At 37.2% G+C, this 25,120-nt stretch overlaps 1 protein-coding gene across 2 annotated transcripts; it reads right to left on the reverse strand.

Annotated features, from left to right (window-relative positions):
* Positions 1 to 1,361: 1,361 nt before the first annotated feature.
* Positions 1,362 to 24,619, reverse strand: GLYAT (glycine-N-acyltransferase). Of its 2 annotated transcripts, none has more exons than XM_055267873.2 (6): positions 24,512 to 24,619; positions 16,606 to 16,701; positions 7,947 to 8,054; positions 5,375 to 5,501; positions 3,203 to 3,374; positions 1,362 to 2,781 (listed from the first exon to the last, which is right to left on the reverse strand). In XM_055267873.2, the coding sequence occupies exons 2-6, from the start codon at positions 16,684 to 16,686 to the stop codon at positions 2,379 to 2,381; spliced, it is 891 nt and encodes a 296-aa protein (XP_055123848.1). In that variant the 5' UTR covers positions 16,687 to 16,701; positions 24,512 to 24,619; the 3' UTR covers positions 1,362 to 2,378. The 2 variants fall into 2 exon arrangements, with proteins under 2 accessions (XP_055123848.1, XP_063470678.1); XM_063614608.1 differs by lacking the exon at positions 24,512 to 24,619 and adding an exon at positions 17,387 to 17,490 and having other exon boundaries at positions 2,155 to 2,781.
* Positions 24,620 to 25,120: the final 501 nt, after the last annotated feature.

Below are 25,120 nucleotides of genomic sequence, written 5' to 3' on the forward strand. Positions count from 1 at the left end.
CTGACATAGTCTACCCAAATGAGAAGGAACCAGAAAAACAATTCTAGTAATATGACAAAACAGGGTTCTTTGACACCCCCAAAAGATTATACCAGCTCACCAGCAATGGATCCAAACAAAGGCAAAATCCCCGAATTTCCAGAAAAAGAATTCAGAGGTTAATAATTAAGCTAACCAAGGAGACACCAGAGAAAGAAATAAAAAACATGATACATAATATGAAAGGAAAATTCTTCAGTGAAATAGATAGCAGAAACAAAAAATAATCACAACTTCTGGAAATCACGGACACACTTAGAGAAGTGCAAAATGCACTGGAAAATCTCAGCAATAGAATTGAACAAGCAGAAGAAAAAACTTCAGAGATTGAAGACAAGGCTTTCAAATAACCCAATATGTCAAAGACAAAGAACAAAGAATTTTTAACAATGAACAAAGCCTCCAAGATGTCTGGGAATAGGTTAAACATTCAATGCTGGGTCTGCGAGACAGACAACTGATGGATGAAATGAGTACTCAGACAAAGGTATGCAGTGTAACAGCAGCTAGGTAACTGCCTGGCTCAAGTGGCCAGAATGCAGCTCCGAGAAGGTGGAGCTGCTTGCTTTTATTCAGTGCAAGCACAATGCCGAAAGCATGGAGCAAACACAATCTGTAGGTGATTAACATTTATTGTTCCCCTTTCACAGGAGTTCTAGACCAGACTGGCCAACATGGTTAAACCCCATCTCTACTAAAATTACAAAAAAATAGCTGGGTGCAGTAGCACATGCCTGTAATCCCAGCTACCCGGGAGGCTGAAACAGGAGAATCGCTGGAACCTGAGAGTTGGAAGCTGCAGTGAGCCAAAATCATGCCACTGCACTCCAGACTGGGTGACAGCATGAAACTCTGTCTCAAAAAAAGAAAAAAAAAAATAGAAAACTGTCCTAACCTGTTGCAACCTGAAAGATTATCTCTCCTGTTCCCCTTCAACTACTCTTGTATGAGACAATTATCTAAACTTTATAATAGAGTTCAGGCATTCTGAAGTAATGCTATAATTGGAATGTTTGTGTTTCCTCCAAAATTCATGTTGAAACTTAATCCTCAATGCAACAGTATTAAGAGATAGTCTTTAAGAGATAATTAGGCCACGAGAACTTCCACCCTTATGGATGGGATTTGTGCTGAAGAAAAAAGGACTGGAGGAAATTAGCTGGGCTCCTTTTTGCTCTTCTGTCTTTCTGCCATGTGAGGACACAGTGTTCATCCCCTACAAAGAACACAGAAATAATGTGCCGCCTTGGAGGCAGGGACTGGATTCTCACCAGACACCAAATCTGCTGGCACCATGGTTTTAGACTTCCAGCCTCCAGAACTGTGATAAATAAATTTTTAATTATTTTATTACTATTTTAAATAAACAAATAAGTTCAGACTGTTATTTATAAATTACCCAGTCTCAGGTATTTTGTTACAGCAGGAACAAATTAAGATTAGTAATGTGCTGAGGCTAATTGGACAAGCAGGTATTCATGCTGTCTCCTCTCCCTTCAAAACCTATCTCTCCTCAATAAACCATCACATCCCTGGGTCAAGGTGCTTCCACCTTCCCCTTTTCATACACTCATTCCTTTCATGCTCTCACCATGATGAACCACTTAGCTTGAACAAACACAATAAAAATTGTATACAGTCAAACACAAAACTTTCTTTATTATTTAGGAGTTGTGGTGGGTTTTGGAAGCTCATCGTTAGGAGTAACACTGGATCTTTTTTCCTGGAATAGGAGCTTGGAGAGGATAGGATATCATCAGTTGGTATTTCTTCTAGTAACATTCTCTGCTATATCATGTATACTGTATTTAGCCTAATATCCCATATATATTTGTGTCTAGTATATTTAATGTACCTATAAAGTAGCAATAACAGGAGAGGATAATCTCTAAAGACCTATTGAGGAGAGTCCACCTGTTGATCATAAGGGAAAGGCTGTAAAAAGGGAAAGAAATAAGTCATAGTGCCAGAAAATATTATTCACCTCTTCCCAGCTCCCAGAAAAACTGGCAAGGGTCTTGCAACTGAGGAACTAGGGATTCCAGGATAAGTAATTTGGAGCAATATGTATCTTATGAAGTGTCATAGATGTCCTGGAAATGTGGGGAGCTAAATTGCATATGTCAAATGTAAGAGGACCTGGGCCTGCTTCCCACTGAGAAACCTGTGAATGCAGGGACCATGGCGATGCTGTTGAACATCACACTGCTTCCCCAGAGCCCAAACAGTGCCTACTCCTTTACTGCAGATTACAATTTATTATTTCTTTTCATCCACCATCCACTCCTCAAATTATATGCCCAGACCTGCCCAAAACTGTCTTATGTTCAGGATTGGCATCACAGAGGCACACAGTTCCACTGGTTCCAGCTTCTGGGAATGGGAATGTGTTGCAGTGTGTAACTCATTTTTTGCATAGCTTCATTGCTGTAGTCTACATGAGAATAGACAGGAAAGCCAAGTTTGCCCAATTTCTGGGCGTGGGAATAGATGACATACGTCACAAGGCCATGGAGCCGGTATTCAGGCAGGGTGCCTGCCATTCTCATCTCTCCAGTCTGGTCCATTAGATCCCAGCACACAGGGGTCCCCTCAGGCCCCAGGAGACAGCAGGCGGGAAAGTTCTGAATGCAGCGCTCAATGAATCTCTGGCTCCTCTCATTACCACCAAAATGCCAGAATTTATTCACCAAGTGAGCATGGGTAACATCCATGGATGAGAGTTTAAACATCTCTTGGTTGCTATGGAGGGTCCAAGAAGAAAACAAAATCCATTAGTATAAAGGTTTGTATTTGCTATGACCTCTATTGTCTTGAGAGACAGAGTAGACAGAAGAAATAACAAATGTGAAGTCCTGGAATATAGATGAGCTTATGACGAAAGAGGAACAGAGTGAAGGTCAGAGCTGTTGGAGGAAGAAAGCAGGAAGGGCAATAAAGGTCCAAGTGGTGGCCAGAGGCCTGGCTTATTCAAGATGAGAAGGGAGATGGTGGAGTCTTTTAAGCAGGAGAGAAATATGTTCTGAGTTACATTTTTTAAAAATGCAATTCTGATTTCTTTGTACAAAATTGATTGTAGGAAAGCCAGAATGAATGCAGGGAGAGAAGTTGGGAGGTTACTTGAGAGGTGTGAGTGATATAGACTGGATTTTATCAAACTCACATGGCCTTGGGTTTGCCACCACTGGGAGATAAAGTCCTTGATTCCAGCAGGAAAGGAGCCAGTTCCTTGGCTGTTTCAGATGCCATATAGAGAATGCGTTGTGTTTGTTTGACTTTGAAGGACTTAATGGCTGCAAGATTTTGTATAGCCTCATTCAGGCTAGGCTGTGAACCTAGACAGTATAATAAGCAGAGATGTAGTGGTTTAGATATATTCTAGAGTGAAGTTCTGCAGTAGAGTAAGAAGTGTCTGGGATTTAGTATCATAAAATCTTGGTTCTGGGCTTGGTACTACCACTGTGTGACCCATGTCCATAGTAATTTAAAAAGTGAAGATTCCTCTTCAGAAAGACTTTCCTCCCCAACTAATTAAGAATCAATAGTAACTTCCCTCTTAGAAGCAAAATTTATTCAAAGACCTGTGCTAGCATTCTTAGATAACTGCTAGAAGATAATAAAGAAATCAATGTGCTTTGTGTTCTTAGCTCTCACAATTTAGCCTAAATATTTACCCTGGCATGCTTATACTGGTCCAAGCAAGCATTAGGCGATAGCCTGTTCCTCTTCCTTACTTGGAGATGTTTTATCTTTCTCAGCATTCCACAAGTTACTTCCCCCTTCCTTTGTTCTCCTCTGCCTTTATCTCTTTTAAAAGGTTTTAAGTTGCTAGGCAGTTGGGACAAATGCAGAATGTGAGGTCCCATTCCAGCCAATGGAAACCAGACACAACAGTAGGGTGGACATGTCATGTTATAGATAGCCCTGTCTCCTTTGTTCAGTGTACTCTCATGGCAAAATTCCTGGTGAGTGTACCCTTTCCGCAGAAAGTAAAAATGGCCTTGCTGAGGAAATTAAATTTATGTTCAAGTGCTATTTCTTTACAGCACCGGGGAAGAAGCATTTCAAACAGTAAGGATTTGTGTAATTTTTTGTTTTACCTAAGTGAAAACATGCTTAGGGATGGATTCAGTTATGATTGTGTTATTAACAGCAGTATCTGCACTGGAACCAAGTTTTCTGGGCTGCGTAATTGTGTAGTTTTGATAATCCTAGTAGGTAAATTTAAAAAATGGTAGCTAACATCTACTAAGCTACATTCCTGGTGTGATAATATGAGGCAATGACCCATGATTTGCCCATATCTCCTGGAATCCATTCCCCAGGATAGTCCCCTCCTCCACTGCAACTTACCTTGGCCACATTGACCGTCTTTCATCGATGGAAAGAGCAAATTTAATGCAAGGAGAGGCTTAAAAGTGCCTGCCCCATTGGGGCTTTCCCTTTGTTTTTGCTCCTGGTTAAGACCAATTATGTTAAGACCAATACCATTAAGATAGGCCTGGGCCAGCCTGCTAGAGACACATGTTGCCATCATGCTGTCACCACAGTCACCAGCTGTCAGGAACTAACAGCAGAACTCTCATTCAGGCATGTGAGTGAGGCCACGTAAGAGCAATCAGCCATGGTCCACCCATCAACTGCAGCTACATGAGTAAGCCCAGATAAGACCAGTGGAAGAACTGCCTTGTAAAGCTCAGCCCAAATGGTTGATTCACAGAATTATTAGGTTTGCTACGCAGCAAACATTAACTAATATGTCCAAGTATTATGCTAAGCACTTCCTAGTCACTTTCATTTAATCTTTTCAGTGCCTTGTGTTTTAGGTAACATTATTTTCCTCATTTTTATATATGAGGAACACAATCTCAAAGAGGTTAAATCACTTAACTAAGATTACACAGCAAGTAATAGGAAAATGCCATCCTAGGGAATCTCCAGAGAGCATAGTTGGAACCATGATAGTTGTTCTTGGTGACCTGGGAAGTATTCTATGGCCAAATAAGCTATCATTTTTATTACAGGAATAGAAGGCCAGAGGGAAGGCTCTTCTTCAGCATCCAATCACCCTAAAAAGTCTGGATACAGCTGCAAAATATGTCATAAATCCTTGGTACCAAGGAATTATACTATGGTTCCCTTTATGAAGCCCATTCTTTGCAAATTTTAGGGTTTCCCACACTGTCCACCACCTTTTACAGGTATAGTTACCACACAGTAGCAAAATTGACAGCAGGCTGGGAGTCTGGAGCTTGGAGGAAGGAGGTATAAGTCATATGAAAACTTGCTCAGGACACGTAAGTGAGTCAGCACACATCCCATTCCTCTTACTTACTTTGAATCTGTAAATGCTGTTTCCAATTGATGAGATCTGGTGATCCAAGGAATTCCTGACAGTTTTGGGGATCTTTGGAGTAGATTTGGTAAGTATTGGTATAGTGATCAAGGTCATCTGTCATATCCTGTTATCATTAGGAAAAAGGAAATAAAACACATCCCTATATTTTATGATTACATATAATTTTATACTGTGATATTTCTAAGTAATAAAATATTGGTAGTTTTATTGGTGCATCATAATTATTTCTTTTTTATTGATACATAATATTTGTAAAAATTTATGGGGTATGTGTAATATTTTGTTATGTGCATATAATGTTTAATGATCAAGTCACAGTTTTCATCATCTAGAATATTTATTATTTCCATGTGTTGAGAACTTTTCAAGTCCTCCTTCAATCTACTTTGAAATATACAATACATTGCTGTTAACTATAGTCATCCTATGTTAAACATTAGAACTTATTTCCTTTATCTAACTGTGGGTTTGTATGCATATAATTATTTCTGAATTATTTAAATAATGAGATAAAGATCAAAGATTCAAAGATTCAATTTATGTTGGAAAATTCCAGAACAATACTATTCATTATCCACATATCACATTAAAATTTCAAATAAAAGACATAACCATTTAGAAAGCATTCTTCTTACCACCATCATTCTCAACAGGAAGAAGAGAAAGGCAATTGACAAGGGAAAGCTTATGTTGCAAGCATAAATTTTACTACAGTTCAAAGACTTGCAGAATACACAAACTATGACCATGGCAATATGAAACTTGATATTGATACCAAAGAAGATTAAAAACCAATTCAAAATGTCTTCTTTAAAAAAGATGTTGGTTAAACCAATTGCAGTTCCAGAGAAACAAACAATCCACTTACATGGAAAGAGCTCCTCAAATTAGTAAATGACACATACAACTATTTACAGGAAGAAGGTGGATGAAAATATTACCACAACTATGATAGAATTAAAAAACTTTTTAAAAAGTTGGAAAATGTTGCACAAAAACACACTCACAAGTCAGCAATGATACCACTGACATTTTGTTGCTTAAGACCACATTTAAAAGATCAAATAATTTTATTTCAGTTTAGTTTTCAGGCCATAAATTTATTCATTTCATACATTGTTTATTTTTTGTTTTGATTGGCAAATTAAAGATAGAATATATTTATTAACAATATGGTGTGTTGAAATATGTATACATTTTGAAATGGCTAAATCAGGGTAATTAGCATATGTATTGCTTCCCCTATGTTGAACCTGGAGGACATTATACTAAGTGAAATAAATCAAACACAGCAAGGCAGATACCTCATGATCTCCTTTGTATGTAGAATGTAAAAATGTTGAATTCATAGAAGTAGAGAGTAGAATGGTAGTTATCAGCAGGTAAGGTTGGGGAAAGTAGAGGAATTGGGAAGTTGTTAGTCAAAAGATATGAAACTTCAGTTATAATAGTTATAATAGGAGGAATAAGTTCAACAGACATATTGTACAACTCGGTGACTATAGTTAATAACAATGTATTGTATTATTGAAAATTGCTAAGAGAGTAGATTTTAAGTGTTCTCACAACAAAGTGATTTTTAAATAACTTTATTAGTATTAAAAGTATATTTGTGTTTTCTGATGTTTTGAAATAAGCTTATGCATTTTTATCTTGAAATGTATTAATTGTTTAGTTTCAATAATTTTTAAGTGTTTCCTCAAATGTGTATAGAAGTTCTATCATTATAGTTTTGCTTTTCATAATTGATATGGTTTGGCTGTGTCCCCACCCAAATCTCACCTTGAATTATAGTTCTCATAAATCCCCACGTATAATGAGAGGGACCAGATGGAGATAATCAAATCATGGGGGTGGTTTTCCCCATCCTGTCTTTGTGATAGTAAGTTTTCATGAGATCTGATGGTTTTATAAGGGGCTTCCCCATTTGCTCGGCTGTCATTCTTTCTCCTGCCACCATGTGAAGAAGGTCGTGTTTGCTTCCCCTTCTGTCAGGACTGTAAGTTTCCTGAGGCCTTCCCAGCCATGCTGAACTATGAGTCAATTAAACCTCTTTCCTTTATAAATTACCCTGTCTCACATATGTTTTTATTAGTAGCATGAGAACAGACTAATACAATAGTCACTCTAACTCATTGCCCTTTTTTTACAACTTCATATCAGTGCTCTTGCTATTTTCTCTGGTTAGAATGTCCACTTTTCCTTCTAATCCTGACAAAAACATATTTTTCCTACAAAATCCAGTTCATATGAAATCTCCACCAAGAAGTATACTGAACTTATCGGGTAGCCCCACCTTTGACTTCCATAGTTTAATCAGGTTTTATTTGGCCTATTTCTGTGTCCTGTTTATCTTCTGTTCTTGTATACTTCACACTTTATCTGTTGATCTATCTTGTCTTCCAGACTCTGAGCTTCTTGAGGATGGGGACTTGTTGACTATCACTATGATTTACTTCTGCATGCCCTGACTCTACCATATTCCTAAGAATGTAATAGGCACACAGCTAATATAAATATAGAAGAATATTCACACATGGAAACTTACCTGCTCCTGAGGGCAGACAACCACTGTATTAAAATCAGGCCACTTGTCCACCAGAGCCTTCAGATTGAACGGATTTCCATGGTTTATGTGAAAGACAGTTCCATAAACCTGCAGGATCCCAAGAAATTGAGAGGGTTATTAGAAAAAGTCAGTAAAGTTTCTTGCCTGATTAGGACAATAATTATTTCTATAAAATCATGACATTTTATGATACAAAGTATCCAAATGGAGAATCTAGGTCAAACAATCTCTGTGTGCTACTTTTTAATCTGTATACACAGAGGGCAGACAACCACTCTATTAAAATCAGGCCAGTTGTCCACCAGAGCCTTTAGATTAAACAGATTTTTATTCAATAATAAAATTACGGATATTTGCTATTTTTCACCACTGAACATATTGTATACCTATTTCTCTATTCACAAACATACAAAACAATTTTCAATTACTTTTAATAGCTGAATAAAATTTTATTATATGGATGCATCACAGTTAATTTATTCACCTGCCAGTTGATGGCATCTCAGCTGTTTTCAACTTTTCACTTAAGTAAGTAATTCTTTATAGAATGTTCTTTCACAGGAATCTTTGCATAGGTACCTAACATTTTCTTAAAATATCCAGAAGAGTAATTGCTGGTTTAAAGGCTATTACATGTTTAAAAGTCTTTAGCATTGTTTCCATATAACTCTCTGGAAAGCTTAACTGAATTCTCATCAGTCAGCAGAGACTATAGCCTATTGCTCAAGAGAATAAGCTTGGGGCCCCCTAGCCTGGGTCCGGTCTTAGATCCCCACCCTTGCCCTGTTGGACAAACTAATGAGAGAGAGGGGTGAAAGATAGGGTAGGACATGAGTGAGAGTAAACCCCACAGACAGTAAGTGTCCTTATGATTTGGGGGTTGTGGTATGCAGTAGTGGATGTCAGCATAGATCTCATGACCATTGTGAACATGAAGCTTCAGCTGATACCAGCATGGAAATACACCAAAAAGGTGCTGTGCACTTGAATGCTTTCCATCAAGGATAGATGATAGAACTATAGCAGTATATTTCCCTCCTGCTGCCCCCTATCCCACATGAAATACTGATGTTAGACTAGGGAATGAAGGTGAAAAAAACTCTAAATCGACTAAGTCTGAGTTTATCTGAATTAATTCTGTTTTCAGCCATGAGTGGAGGCTTAATATAGAAATTTAGTACAGTTTTGGCAAAATATAATGGTTACGTTTTTATACATTTGTACCTGGGGCCTGTTAAAATGTATTTACACTACAATATTATCCATTGCAAAAATGAAAATATGTGAAACTCTTATTTTTTCTTACTGTTGTGGCCTAATTTATTAAAATCCTTTTTAGTCCTACTGAACCCCAAACCTAGTGTGAACCCAGAAAATCTAAGACAGGTCTCAGTTAATTTAGAAAGTTTATTTTGCCAAGATTGAGTGCACACCTGTGAAACAGCCTTGGGAAGCCCTGACGACACATGCCCAAGGTGGCTGGGGCACAGCTTGGTTTTATACATTTTAGGGAGATATGATACCTCAATCAATATATGTAAGAAGTACACTGGTTCAGTTTGGAAAAGTGGAACATCTTGAAGCAAGGGCACTAATACTTGAAGTGGGGAAGAAGATTTCAGGTCACAGATAGGTGAGACACAAATGGTTGCATTCTTCTGAGTTTCTGATTAGCCTTTCCAAAGGAGGCAATCAGATATGCATCTATCTTAGTAACTTTGAATAGAATGGGAGACAAGTTTGACCAAAGCAGTTTCCAGGTTGGGTTTTCTTTAGGGATTTGGGGGGTCCAAGATATTTTCCTTTCATATGCCCCCCACCTTTTTTGTAAAATCTTTTGGAGAAAGCATTTTACAATAAAATGAGTCTCTAGTCTCAGGTTTCATTTAATGTCTTATGGCTAGGACAGTTTATTGATAGATGGGTAGGTCCCAAGAGCTCATTTTTAGCATGTTGTGAAGTCTCATGTCCTATGAAGAGAAAATAGGCGTGAAAGGGAGAGAAAACAACAACAAACAAAAGAACAGTCCTGGAAAAATAGATGTAGGCCACATTACTCTAAAATCCATACATTAATAGGCAGGTATGAAAGTGGCTTATGTATGTAAATACGTTGCTGTTATTTTTTTCTGAAGTTTAAATTGTTTGGCTTCAGTTTGCAGGGTTTTAAGAAAGACCAGCTTAGTTTTCAGACTTCAAATTAGGAAAAATGAAGAAAAAAAGAGAAGAAAAATAAATTTAAAACATTATTTTTAAGACTTGTAGCCAAGAAAAATAGAATTCAGTTCAAATTGTAGAAAATAATAAAAATTGAAAAATAACATTAGGCGAGACTAGAATCTAACAACAGGTGTACTGTAGTCTTGAAATATAGTTTTTTTTCTCTCTCCAGTTTCCCGTTTTTACTAAAAACAAATTATGGTAGGACTGGTTTGCTTTATTATACTTGGCCTAATTATTTGTATACAGTGCAGCAAGAATAATTATTTTTTACATAGGCTTTTAAATTGGCTTTGATGAAACTTTGTTCCATAGGAGGAGTCTCAGATAAGACTTTTTAAAGCAAAGCCTAGCCATGAATTTGTGCCATCAAATACCTATAAGTTGGATGAATTTCCTCTCCTCTTGAGGTTCCATGTTAAACCTGGAGCTTCTGTGTCTGTCAGAAAGTGACATTCTTTACTTACCACAGTCAGAAACCCTGTACAGGGACTGTGTACACAAAATATACGGCCATTTTTTTCAAGTGCTTTATTGGTTCCATAAGTCAAGTTTGATTTCTTAAAAGAAAGCAGTTAAAGCCTTAGTAAAATAACCAATTTCTCCAATTGTTTCCTGTTACAAACGAAAACAGATTCTTATTGCACTTATGCAAATAAATGTATTACCATAAGTTAAGAATACTCACAATTTGCAAATTCTGGAGAAATCAGGTAGAGAGAAACAAATATGCTCCAAAATTTGTTCATAGGAGTATGCTAAATTGTTAAAAGCTAACAATAGCTCAAAAGAAAAGTTTTAAGACTGAAAAACAAAGGATCAGCAAACATTTCAAGTAAAAAGTTAAAAAGATTGATTCAGTCCATGTAGTTAATTCCTATTTTGCTTGATACTCATTAACATTTTCTCTCTCTATGAGTTCTGAAAGTTTTTTCTCTATTCTGATGTCACAATTTCCAAAGTTATCAGAAACCTGCATTTAAGAGCACCTGTTGGAATTTTATAGCTGATTATAAAACCACCTTCTAAAGAGGACCAACACAAGGCAACAATTTTCCATGGATGAAAAAAAGGTTTAAGGCAGCCATAGTCAAAAGACATAATTGACAAGAAAATTTATTACTTCTGTGGCACACAGTATCAGAAACCTGCATTTAAGAGCACCTGTTGGAGTTTTATAGCTGATTATAAAACCACCTTCTAAAGATGACCAAAACAAGACAACAATTTTCCATGGATGAAAAAAAGGTTTAAGGTAGCCATTGTCAAAAGATACAAATGACAAGAAAATTTATTACCTCTGTGGCACACAGTATGATTATTACTGATAATGTATACTAAATTATAATTATAGGAGTTTCCCATAATTTTGGAACACATACCAATAACATATTTATTACAAAGACGGCCCAAAGAAAACCAAACACCAATTCATATTTGGCAATGCCTTCTGTATAATTTTGATACCACATAAGCCAAATTGTGTCATTTTTGTACTTAGAGGAACCTACTGTCTTAAAGAATTAATTAGGTCAGAAAAAGACATAATTTATAATTCAATTTTGGAAAGTTGTCAAATATAAGTTTAAAACACTTGAAATTACAAAATAGGATTACAGGTCAATTAATTGCTGTCAGTGTTTAAAATTTAGCAGGACTTGGTAGGCTTTATAGATGCAGGAGTTAAAGCTCTGTGATTCAATGTTACAAGGACTTTAAAAGCATATACAGGAAGATACATGGGTGTAATAATCTTAATTAAAAAATTTTACCTCAGTTTTTTTCTAAGCAAATGAAAACTTAATAATATGACAACTTGATTATATAAACTTTTTAAATATAGAAATCCTCTTATTGTGACTTACACCGACTGTTCATGACATGCTTGGACTTTCTGGTTTGTCCTGAACATCCCTGTTTTTTAAACAACCACTTATTTTATTTTAGGATTAAATTTACCACACAAGATTCTGTCTTATATAAAATTATTTCTCTTTAAGCTTTTTTACCTAAAAAAAGTTTGTTAAAAATAGCTTTTTTATATCCTTTTTTAGTCCTAGTCCCTTTTACCTTGTTTTATACATAACCTTTAAATAAGCTTTGAATTGGAAAAAAACTTGTTCACCTCTTTAAAAAAAATACACACTTTTGTTTGTTTGTTTTTTAGCAAGAATATTTTCCTACAACATATTTTTATGGGAAGATACCCAAATAATGAAATGCCTATTATTTAATTTAATATAATTTCATATGCTAAATTATGACCAGTGTGCCTACAGATATTTATCCCATTACATTACCCCAATTATTTTAATTGTTTACCTGGATTATTTATGAAAACTGTGATATTCATGATTTAAAGTTATAAAACTGACATTGCAAGATTATAACTGAGACAGTGAAAACAGATTTGACCTAACTGACTCCATCTTGCTTTTAACGTCCAAGCTGTCCTCATTCATTCCTGGCCGTAGGCCTAACTAACTTTGAGAGGAACTTGGTTTACAGTTTAGCTTTGAAACAAAGAGGATAACAGTCTTTTCCCCAAACAAACCTCCTTATTGACTGTGGACCAGACTGCCTAAACCCACAGGATTAGAAGTTATGGTAATCTTACTAAATTAAAGATGCAGCTATTTTCATTAAACCCATATCAATGTCTTATTTATTAAAAATTACACAAGCAATGATTATCCTGTTTGGGTCTGGGTTCATAGTTATGTAACCCCTATGCCAAACATTGACATCTTATAGTATTTGGCAGGGATAAGTATGAAATTTGCTTGATTAATAAATGTAAACAAAATGTATGCTGGGAATTCTTAAGACATTTTTACTATTACTTTACCAGAAATTTTAAAGCTAGCTTATTTATTAAAGATTTTATTTAAGTTACATAAACTTGAAAAAGCATTTGACTAGTCTTTTCTTTTTTAGTATCAAATTTAAGCACTTTTGTTTTTTCTTTAAATCAATTAATTAGAACTCTATATATTTTAGTAGTGAAATATTTTGTATACAAGACATAAATACATATAAAGATGAATTAGGCATGCTGACGGGAGTACATTTTATAGATTTATAAAGATCCCCCGCACGTTTTTTTCTATCTTAGCATTTCAGATTCTTGGTAACCTGTTTCAAAACCCTAGGCAGTTTTCAGAAAAATAGCCTTAAATTTGCACATTAAAGGAAACAACTCAGGTGAAATCAAATAGTAATATTTACAACATAAGGTACAGAGAAAAAAAGTCTGGTGATGCTAGAAGGAGGTGTTTTTATTTTTCTTTCAGCCAAATTAAAAATAAAATTAAACTTCATTTTTTTCTTAAATACCCAAGTAGCCTTTGTTGCAATAACTATTTTAGTTAAAAAAAAAATCAGGTGAAAACAGAATTCAGTCAACTGAGAAGCAAAACAAAACAAAAAAACTTTTGCACAAAAGTAGACAAGGTCTTAGGAGAGAAAAATAAATGAAAATAAAAACATGAAGGCCTTCAAATACAAACATGCACACATGAACACATACACACATACATCTTGGATGTTAGCCTTTTAATTAAGCTGACTTTTAACAATTGAGCTCCTTAAATTTTTTTTAAAAAATCTTATTACCATATTTCAGTTAGGATAAAATGCTGCTTTTTCAGAAGTACAGCCATTGCTCTTTCAGTTTGGTTTGTCTGGAAAAAAGGTGGCCTTATAATGTAAATAAAGCCCCTTTAGTAGTCAAAATTCAAAATCTTTTTTTTTCTCTTTTGCTAGCCATTTTTCCTCCCACATCAGAGGTCTTGTTCCTCGTAATTTAGGGTTCTCCTTTTGATTTGACCAAGAAAAATACAAAGAACAAAAAAGTTAAGCAAAACTAACAATGATCACCCAAATTACATGATTTCTGAGCACCGTAAGTGTAAGCAGAAATTAACATCAGGTAGTTGTTAAATGCTAACTTTAGTTGTTTAAAAAGTAAAATAGAGGTTCCTTTTCAAAGAGACCTTCCTCCCCATCTAATTAGGAATAAATAAACTTTATAATTTGACCAAATTAGGGGAGATCAGGGGTTCTCTGGAGGGGATGCTCGCAGACCTCAGCAAATTGTCCTATTAGTTTGAGCCATAACGTTAGCCATATTGGTACCAAGCACCGATAGGAGATTTGTGAAAGGCCAGGGGCATCTCCACTCAGAATGCCCCCATGGTTACCAAAATCTAAACCCCAAAAATCAGAGACAGGTCTCAGTTAATTTAGAAAGTTCGTTTTGCCAAGGTTGAGGATGTGCCCCTGACACAGCCTCAGGAAGTCCTGATGCCATGTGCCCAAGGTGGTCAGGGCACAACTTGGTTTTATATATTTTAGGGAGATATGAGGCCTCAATCAATATATGTAAGAAGTACTTTGGTTCGGTTTGGAAAGGTGGGACATATTGAAGAAGGGACATTTTGAAGCAACGGCAGGAAGACTTGAAGCAGGGAGAAAGCTTTCAGGTCACAGATACGTGAGACAAACAGTTCATTCTTTTGAGTTTCTGATTAGCCTTTCCAAAGAGGCAATCAGATATGCATCTATCTTAGCAACGTTTAATAAACAGAATGGGAGGCAAGTTTGCCCTAAGCAGTTTCCAGCTTGAGTTTTCTTTAGTGATTTTGGGGGCGCCAGATATTTTCCTTTCACACTAGTGAACAGAACTTAGTGAGGCAGCTGTTATCAGTTGAATCAGTTGTAGTGGACATCTTTATGCATTTTATATCTAACACTCAGAAGAATAGACAGACATTTTCTTAACTAGACCTCAAGTAATTGTTGAGTATTAGTGAATTCTAGGTTAGACACCTCCATTAAAAGCAACTGGCATAAAAAATTTTAGAGTTCCATTAGGGGAAAATGTATGTCTTTTAGTATGCAACCAAAGAGGAGGAATGCTATTTCCTCATGGAAGGGAGGAGTCATGAGGGCCTCCTTACCTCACCATAGAGGGGTTCCAAGAAGGAATCCTTGCGGAACACCTAGAGTTTTCTCAAAATGTTTAGGATCTACTTAAGACAAGGAATAAGGAGAAATTTAAAGCACAAAATTCTACATCACAGAGTATTGAAAAAAATGTTTAGCCTAGAGAATTTTTAAGAGTAGCCACTAACCATAAAAATACCTCAAGTAAGTATACATACAGTGTCTAACTAATATGCCTTCCAAGAAAAATGTTCTGTCTCTCTGGGAGGTTATTTATATCTTAAGGATTGTCATGTGAAGCCACTTAAATATTAGCTAATTTTGATTAATGTTAGTAGGAGCTGCAAGGTGGGTAACTTTAGATTTGGATTAGTTTACTTGAAGCCATATTGTGTTGTTAATAAATAAAGAATAAAGCTTGTTGTCTCATTAATGCATCTCTAATGAATGAAAATAAAACTATATAATCACAAATAAAAGAATGCTAATATTTTCTCCTTTATACTGAAAGAAGGGAATAACAAATCATTTAGGGAATGGGTAATTTGAATGTATTTACCTGAAATGTATGCACTATATAGGAATGTCTTCTGAAACAATACAAATGTAAAAATAATTGTCCACTAAAGAGATACACATACACACATATACATGAACAATTGTACTTGGGTTCCACTGGAGTGAGCCATATCCATTTGGTTGCTAAATATATATATATATATATATATATATATATATATATATGTATATATGTATGTATGTATATACAGACAGGAATCTGACTCTATCATTGGAACTGCTCTTGCATAGTTCTGGATGTAGGCATTTATATATATCCATTTATATATATATTTATATATGTTTTATTTAATTCTTAGACCTCTAATTATTAATACCAGGTTAAGAGAGATACTGGGAGCTGGCCCTAAAGTAACTTGACATGCCTTAAATTCAGAGCAATTGGGAAATTTACATTAAAATAGAAATTGATCTGTTATTAATTTCAAAGAAGACTCATTCTGGTTGACCTCTCACTGGCAAGTGTCCTTTTGTAATAAACAAGTTAAACATTAATATGCAGCCTCAGCCAACTTTGTAGAACTCTGGGCAAATTTCAAATGTTATTATAAAATGCTTCTTGGAAAGGAGCAAGGAAGTAATTTTTTGAGTCAGCACAGAGCAAAAGGCAGTGTTTAGACTAAGGCATAACTATGTTCATATCATAGCATTGCAACTCAGTATTTGTGGTATATTGAGAAAATCAGTTAACTGAGTCTTCATTTTCTTAACAGCAGCATGGACATAACAGTAAACATCTTGTAAAGAGGTAAGGCAAACTAAATGAGAGAAAACATGAAATAGTGCTTGGTTCAAAATAGGTAAATAGGTGCATCATAAATGTCAGTCCCCTTCCCTCCTCTTTCACAGCAAGTTTGTCTTCTTTACTCCTCTCAGAATTTTCCATTCTCACCTTTAAGGATGCTGGGAGGCTCTTCCTCAAGGATTTCTCCAGCATCTGCAGCATCTGGGCACCTTGTAATGGTAACATCATGGAGGATACCTTAGCCTAGAAAGACAACCAAAGAACATATAGGAATGAGAAAAGCTAGAGGAGATTCTGAAACAAGAGTAGTAAGTTCTGTATTAATGACCAGGATTTTTTTTCAGTGCCTTTCAACTGCAGTCCTCAGCAAATCCAAGAGAAGATGAGACTGGTGGAAAACACAAGGAGCTTTATCTGAGTTTTTCAGCTCTGTTTTCTTACCCTTTGATGACTTCTAGCCATTAGCTTCATTTTAGATTGAAAAAGCACATTTTTAAATACACATAATATCTTTTGAATTTTAGTTGCTATCAGTGATTCTCCTGACTCCTCTGAGAATGAGCTGTGTAACCTTGGGGAAGTTATTTAGTCTCTCTGTACCTTGGTTTCCTCAAAGGGAGTTGGGCTAATAGCACTATATCACTCAGAATTTTTGTGAGGATTAAAGGAATAAATACCGGCAATGTGCTTAATAGATTGTCAGTCTTATAGTAAGCACTGAACATTTGTTATTTATTTGATTACTACCACCACTCCTCTTTTCCTCCTCTTCCTTTTCTTCTTTCTCCCCACTTGAGCCAAAGTCCTATATATTGCATGATTTTTTGATATAGGCATTTTAATAAAAGGCATTCTGACATGGTCTAAATATAAACAATTAACCTTTCAAAAATTATTACTGCGTCATATTCAAAACTTGTACTCTCACCAAGCCTGACACTTTGAGGCTAATTCCATCTTTAAGCCTTATGCTAGGATCTGTGGTACATTTTGTAGAAATTACTAAGTAATACAAAAATAGCATTTTTACATATTTGACTAGCTGCATCAAATTGGGATTACCTAACATTCCATAACATCACAACTGAAAAATGAAGAAAGATGCTGTGTCACTGCGTTCTATTTTGGAACTGGGATATTTGGAAGAGAGCAAAGTAACTTCTAAGTGAAGGTAGGGCTATGAGAGGGTGTTGCATTAAAACTGGTCTGGTGCAAGATTCCATACCTAGGTAACCTTGTGGTTTTAGAACATCACTGAAAAGACTGTTGCTGTTACTGGCGGTGCATCTGTAGAGGTCTGCAGCATCCTCAATTCTTGCCTCCTCAACAGAAAGAATTTGACTGAGGGGCAGAAGGCAGAAGGAGAGACCAAGGCAAGTTTTGGAGTAGGAGTAAATGTTTGTTAAAAAGCATCAGAGCAGGAAGGAAAAGAAGCAAAGTGCATTTGGAAGGGGGCCAAGTGGGCGACCTGAGAGATCAAGTGTGCAGTTGGACCTTTTGACTGAGTTTTATATGTAGGCATACTTTTGGGGTCTTGTGTCCATTCTACTCTGATTCTTCCCATGGGGGTGGGCTGTCCACATGTGCAGCAGCCTGCTAGCATGTGGTAGGTGAGCATGTGTAGTGTAAGCATGGAGTTGTATGCATGCTAACTTGAGGCATTCTCCCTTACCAGTCGAATGTCCCTAGAAGTTCATATCATAATTAAACTCTGCCGTTTTGCCTCTGAATGCACATGCTTAAGCCTGCTTGCCCAACTCCTGAGGTCTTGTCAGGAAGCTGCCGATCACCATTTTCAGGTTTTTTTTTTTTTTGTATTCGGAAACTGACTCTGGCTGGGACTGGCTGTGACTAATTATTATTTTAGAGAGACAGTTAATAACCACTGGACCATCACCTGATGGTTGCTTGACATATCTGGGTGTGGGGTGTGGGGCATGGAGCCTTCTCCTGCCCTACTCATGCCTGGCTAGCTACCTTGTGTAACATTTCCCCCACCATGAGTTCAAGACCCCAATTATTTGGAGAAAATAGACAAAAGTCAGTCTTCTATAACTGCTTCCTGCTGACAGAGGGGTACTAGTGGTTGTTCTGTGGATTTGGCCTCTTGCTAGCTGTCAGGGCAGTAGTAGCCAGCCAGATTCAAGGGGGACAGGGGGAGGATTTTGATCCTGTCATGTCTCACTGATGGGCAGCCTAGGGGTCCCCTGTAGCAGGGTGACTCTTGAGTATTGAGAGGACAATATACCTGCCTCTGGTCCCTGCATTTCTCCTTTTTCTTAGCCCTGTCCTCCTTATTCTGTTCTTCATTATAAAAGACCGAGAAGGCTAATTTGAGAATTTCCTGCATGAGGGCACTGGGTTCCAAGATTGACTTTTGTAATTTTCTCTCATTCCATTCTTAGGCCAAGTATTACAAAGAAAAACTAGTTTTTTGTTTTAAGGTTTGGGGACTCAAACTTTTCCTAGTTTGGGGGTATATATCTGGGTGTCATAACCTGTTTTATGGAGATATGATTACCCATCTGTGAAGAGAAAACGGAGGAGAAAAAGAAAAGAAAAAGGAAAAGAATGTGTCCTTTCTTAGTTTCCTGTTATCCTGAAAGGGGCATCCCCATTATCCTTAAGGTTCCGGATTAACTGGTCTTACCATGTACCCTTACCCTTGGTCCTATCTCATTGTGATTGTCCACTTGAGAACAGAGGAGATACTGAAGTGAACAGTAGGCCTCCTGTTCATCCTTGGGGTTCTGGAATGAACTGGTGTTACCCTGTACCTCTAACCTTATCTTTATCACTGTTCAAATAGTAATCTGTCAGCCTGGGACCAACCATCATCTCTGTCCTATGGGTCTCTTGCACCTGCTGGGCTGGCCTATATCCTTGTCTCCATGACTTTACAGTGATTCTTGCTTAAAGCATTCAAGCAAAAAATAAAAATGATTATCTCTTTCCTCAGATTCTCATTTTGTATGTTCTTTAAGTAGAAGAGAAGTCTGCTTTTCAGCTAACTGCCATAAGGGGGCTGGACTTCCCTCCCTTTAAATATGACCTTGAAGGTCTTGATGCATATTGAGAAGGGAGTAGGAGTGATTAGAGAAATGGAGACTACAGGAGGAAGTAGGAGAAAGTGAGAAGAACACTCATGAAAAGCCTTCATATGCTTACAAAAACGGCAACCCTTGGATTTGAGAGGGCAATGTTTATTTGCCCTCGACATAAAGGAGGAAACTTTGGAGGACTTGGGACTTAGGGCAAGAACTTGCTAATGGTAAAGGAAGAATTTCCCCTTCCCTAAAGAAGTGCTGATTCAAAAAAAAAAAAAAAAAAAAGCACGTAGGTGAGATCCTTAAGGTGTCATAGCCCTATGCAGGAGGGCAAACTGTTTCAAAAACTCCAGAAAAACTTGGCCCTGGGTTGTGACAGGAACAAAAAGCATATGTTAAATCATAAAGCACTGGCAGAGCTGGGGTTTAAATTTGTGTCTTTTTTGGCAATGTGCCAACAGATAGGGAGAGGATTGGATGTCATCCAAGCTTATAGGATAAAAACGTATAAATTTCAGGGGATATCTGCAAGGAGCTCATACCTTTGCTGCTGCACAAATGCTATAAGAGCCATGGGTGCATGAATAACAGGAAGTGTGTGTTTAAGAAGTCACATGGTATGTGAAGTAAAAGAAGAGGCAGACTTGTCTTCAAGCCAGATAGTTTGGTAGGTGTGCAAGACAATTTCAGATCACACAGAGAAAACAGGAGATACAGGGAGCAGCTTCTTGTGAAAGAGCCATTTTTAGTTGAAAAAGCAGAGGAAATCCCAGGCATTGCAGTTTTAGGTTTTAGCCCTATCATTCTCACAAATCTCCTGTTCAGGAGGGCCACTAGTTCATTACTTCTACTTAGTGCAGACCCGAAGGTCCTTCCCACTCCCACAAGCCACCTATCAGGTAGTCTCTCAGTAGACAGAGAACCTAAAACTGGTGATCAGCAGCTTCCTGATAAGATCTCAGGAGTTGGGCAAGTGGGCTCAAGCATGTGCATTCAGAGACAAAAAGGTGAAGTTTAATTGGTATGTGACCTTCTAGGGATATTTGATTGGTAAGGGAAGAACATCTTAAGTGAGCATGCATACAATTCCAGTAAACACACTGCACATGCTCACCTCTCAAGTGCTAGCAGGCCACTGCACATGTGGACAACCCACCACAAGGGAAGAATCAGGGGAGAATGGACACAAGAGCCCAGAAATAAGCCAACATATAAAACCCCGAGGCAAAAGTTCAAACTACTCACTTGATCTCTCAGGTCACCCACTTTGCTCTCTTCCAAGTGCACTTTAGTTTTTTTCCTTCTTGCTCTAAAGCTTTTTTTTTTTTTTTTGAGTCAGAGTCTTGCTCTGTCACCCACACTGGAGTGCAGTGGTGCAATCTCAGCTCACTGCAATCTCCACCTCCCAGGTTCAAGCAATTTTCCTGCCTCAGACTCCTGAGTAGCTGGGATTACAGGCACGCAACACCGCACCCAGCTAATTTTTGTATTTTTAGTAGAGATGGGGTTTCACCATGTTTGTCAGGCTGGTCTCGAACCCCTGACCTTGTGATCTGCCCACCTCGGCCTCACAAAGTGCTGGGATTACAGGCGTGAACCATTGCACCCAGCTAAAGCTTTTAAAAAAACTTTCACTGTGGCTCTAAAACTTGCCTTGGTCTCTCCTTCCACCTTATGCCCCTCAGTTGAATTCTTTCTTCTAAGAGAGAATTGAGGTTGCTGCAGACCCATAAGAATTCACTACCAGTAACAGTGCTTCCAGCCAAGATAGGATAACAGAACTTGAGTTTACCTTTCCACCTAAAACAGTAACAATTTTCATATGTTGAACATCAGGACATGCAGAAAGAACTATGATCCCTGAGAAAAGGAAAATGGAAAAGATGAGTCCTAGAATTGCACCAGCTTACTTCCTGATGGAAATTTTCAGATTGAAGTTCATGGAGATGGAATCTAACCAGAGCACAAGGACTCTCACTGATTGAGCTTATGGAGGTTTTGGAGCTTAAGGAGGCCAAGGTGGAGCTTCATTGAGAGAGTAAACAGAGAGATGAGAGAGAGAGAGAGAAAGAAAAAGAAAAAGATAAAAAGGAAAGAAAGAAGAAAGAAGGAAGGAAGGAAGGAAGGAAGGAAGGAAGGAAGGAAGGAAGGAAGGAAGGAAGGAAGGAAAGAAGGAGAGAATTAAAGAAAAGAAAGGAAGGAAGGAAGGAAGTTCCTAGAGTCTGGCTAATTACTGATCTGAGCATATATAAAAAGAAACTACCTTAATATCTTAGCCCACGGATTCTTCCTTTACCATCTGACTCTAGTCTACCCTTCTAGCCTCTTCTGTTGCTACCATCCACCATGTAAGACCACAGTGCATTTCTTCAACACAGTGTCTGCTTAGCATCTTTGGTCTTTCTACATTTATCCTCAGTTTGAAATTTCCTACTTCAGTTCTGCCTTCTAAATTAAGCTTCCACTTACCCCTTCAAGTTTACTTGTACAGCCTATTATCCCTAGTGCTCTTTTCACTGTCTCTTATGTCTGTCTGAATAAGTCACTCCCTTTTCTGTGCTCTCATAAGTGTTTATGCATATTTCAATTATATAACTTGTTATGTTGGGTTAAAGTTTTCTTCTTTCAATCGATAAATATCGTATATATTTATGCTGTTCAACATGATGTTTTAAAGTCGAATTTTGTTTTCTTTTCTAGATGTTGAGTTCTTCTGAGGCAGGAAGCTCATATTACTTATTCTCTTATCAGTAATTCTTATCACAGTATTTGGCACATAGTATGCCCTCAATACATAAGTAACAAATGATTGAATACATGAAATGCTTGTATTAATTGTCTAATCACTCCATTTTCCAAAAGTATAGAGACATTAATATATTCATTCAATAAACACATATGTGTTAAATGCATAATATATTCTGGACATGAGAAAAGTTTCCAGCTGTTTTGTACTACATTATATCTTGAAGAAAATTCCAGACTATATCTCATATCTAAGGGTCTTAGGATGATAAAAATATAACATTCCTAAAGGCTAATCTTGTCTTTTCTCTAGAGGCAACTCAGAAGGAAGTAGCAAAGCAAAGTAGAGCTTAATGTCAAGTCTGTGGGGTGTGATATTACTATATTTTCTGAAGAGTAGAGTTTGGAACCACCCTTTAAGGATGTACTTACAAACTAACAACCAAGTATGGCTCTCATGCTTGGTTGGGGTAAACTGAAAGCTAGTGAGACTGAGGTTCTTCCAAGAAATCTGACACAATCACTGTAACTGGCAGCACTGGGCAATGAGTAGCATTCCTGGGCATAAACTTCAGAATCTTTGATCCTGGTCCAGTTATTACAGAAGTGGAAATTAATCCAAAGAAAACAATTTAAAAGAAGCAAACAACTCTAGGATGAGCATGGTGGCTTATACCTGTAATTCCAGCACTATCAGAGGCCAAGGAGGGAGGATTAATTGAGGGCAAAACTTTGAGACCAGCCTGGTCCACAGAGAAAGACTCCAATCTCTACAAAAATAAAAATTAGTTGGGTATGGTGGCACACACCTGTAGCCCTAGCTACTCAGGAGGCTAAGGTGGGAAGATTCTAACAGCTTTCATCACGCCATGCAAGTAATTTGCTGTTTTGTGTAAGCAGAAAAAAAGAATACATTCTGCAAGTCAGACCTCATTCAGATCTTTCCCACTACCTTGCTTTTACTGCAGCTACTTGAATGGGAAGGAGAGGAAGATTATGCCCACATAATCTGACCGCAGTCTCACAGAGCGAGTTTTGTTACAACCCTTCCAGAAATTTCTGAGTTGCAGCTTGTAATGCAGATGTTGTACTAAGTTGGCAAAAAATTCTGATGTCAGTTCCAGTGGAATCCAACCCTGGACTCACTTGAGCCCACAGCAAGTTAAAGGTTACAATGAGTTATGTTCATACCACTGCACTCCAATCTGGGTAACAAGAGTGTCTCTAAATACAAAACAAAACAAAAACTCTAAACAGAATTTTATAAAGTCACATGAACATAAGCAAGTCCTGAATAAAATCTCTATGTGCCTCAATAGGGGAAGATAACATAAAATATGATCCAACAGAGTGATGCAACCCTAAGGCATTAACATAATGCATACAGACATAATATATAATATGTGTAGACACATGGGAGAGTGTTCAAATAAAATGAGAAAATATAGGACACAAAAGAGTTCACATACAACACATAAAGTTCAAATTTAAGAGAGAACAAAGGCAAATAGGAATAAATAAGTAAATGGTGGTAGTACTATTGTAGATTAAATCTTTAAAGTAAAATTTGTTTTCTGTATAATTTAAATAAACAATAAATCTTGTCCGTATTCTTCTTATTGATCTACTTATTTCCTCTCTCACTTTCAGCGCGACAACCTTCTTATTAGTAGTGTAAGGAAAAAAACTGCCTCCCTTATAATGTGACCAGGATTAAAAATAGTAATTTTTCCTGTGTCTCCACACACTCAGTATTATATTCATTCACCTGCTTCCAAGTCCAGAGCACAAACTTCTAAGGATTTTCATGGTAGCTAGCAAACTGCCATTGACAAAATTGCTGTCATATATGTGTTTCTTAAGTGGAAGTTACTCCTTTTCCTTGAGCATAGTTGCCTGCACATTCTGAGCATAACGCAATATGGGCACTTTAATTTGACTTACTTAAGTGGAAGAGATGTCACAAAGCAATAATTACGTTAAAAAATAAATTTTATTGTGGATATTTAAGGTATACAATATGATGTTATGAGAGCATACAGATAGTGAAAACATTACCATTATGAAGCAAATTAATATATCTATTACTTCACAGTTACTTATTTTTTGTTGTTGTTTTTATGTAAAGAGCAGCTAAACTCCACTCACGTAGCATGAATCCCATATACCATGCAATTCTATTAACTATAGTTCTCATGTTGTAAATTAGATCTCTAGACTTGTTCATCCTGTATATCTGATACTTTGTAATGAGTCCTCACCTGAAAATCTAGTCTCTGCAGATGTTTCCGGAAGAAATGATGAGCAGCACCCTTCTGGGAGACGAAATTTCTCCCTGATGCAGCCAGTTCAGCAGAGTCTCGCAGAGTAAATTTTGATACACCTCCTCCAGAAATTTCTGAGCTTTGGCTTGTAATGTGGACCTTGTACTAGGCTGGCAAAAGAATCTGGTGTCAGTTCTAGTGGAACTCAGCCCTGCCTCTCAGGGGCCCATGTTGAAGAAATTGGCTCTGCATGGTTGAGAGGCTGGCTGTATGCCCCTGAGCTTCTCTTTTTAAAACATCACAGTGCTTTTTGTCCTCACAGGTCATGGAAATACTATGAAAACCAAAGCTGTGTGAAACCAACAGGCCAGATACTGGAAGGAGGGTCAGATTATGTAGGCACTATCCTCACCTCTTTCCCATTCAAGTATCTGTAATAGAAGCAAGGCAGTGGGAAGGATATGAATGATATCTGATTTGCAGAATGCAATAAAACAGCAAATTACTTGCATGGAGTGATGAAAGCTGTTAGAATCTTCCTTTTTAAAGACAAGGTGTGCCCCCTCCCATGCCCATTTTGAAGCTGCAGTAAAACATTCTGACAAT

The sequence above is a fragment of the Symphalangus syndactylus genome, chromosome 1, assembly GCF_028878055.3.
Source record: "Symphalangus syndactylus isolate Jambi chromosome 1, NHGRI_mSymSyn1-v2.1_pri, whole genome shotgun sequence".
In the NCBI taxonomy this organism is placed as follows: Eukaryota; Metazoa; Chordata; class Mammalia; order Primates; family Hylobatidae; genus Symphalangus; species Symphalangus syndactylus.

What these genes read in the sequence shown, in the direction of transcription:
- GLYAT (XM_063614608.1), bottom strand. Translation starts at nt 17,482, where the DNA reads ATGCTATTTTTGTATTACTTAGTAATTTCTACAAAATGTACCACAGAT. An exon ending in TTGTCTGCCCTCAGGAGCAG is followed by an intron (nt 5,502 to 7,946) that starts GTAAGTTTCCAT and finishes TAATGATAACAG; the next exon opens with GATATGACAGATGACCTTGA. An exon ending in GGTGGCAAACCCAAGGCCAT is followed by an intron (nt 2,782 to 3,202) that starts GTGAGTTTGATA and finishes GACCCTCCATAG; the next exon opens with CAACCAAGAGATGTTTAAAC.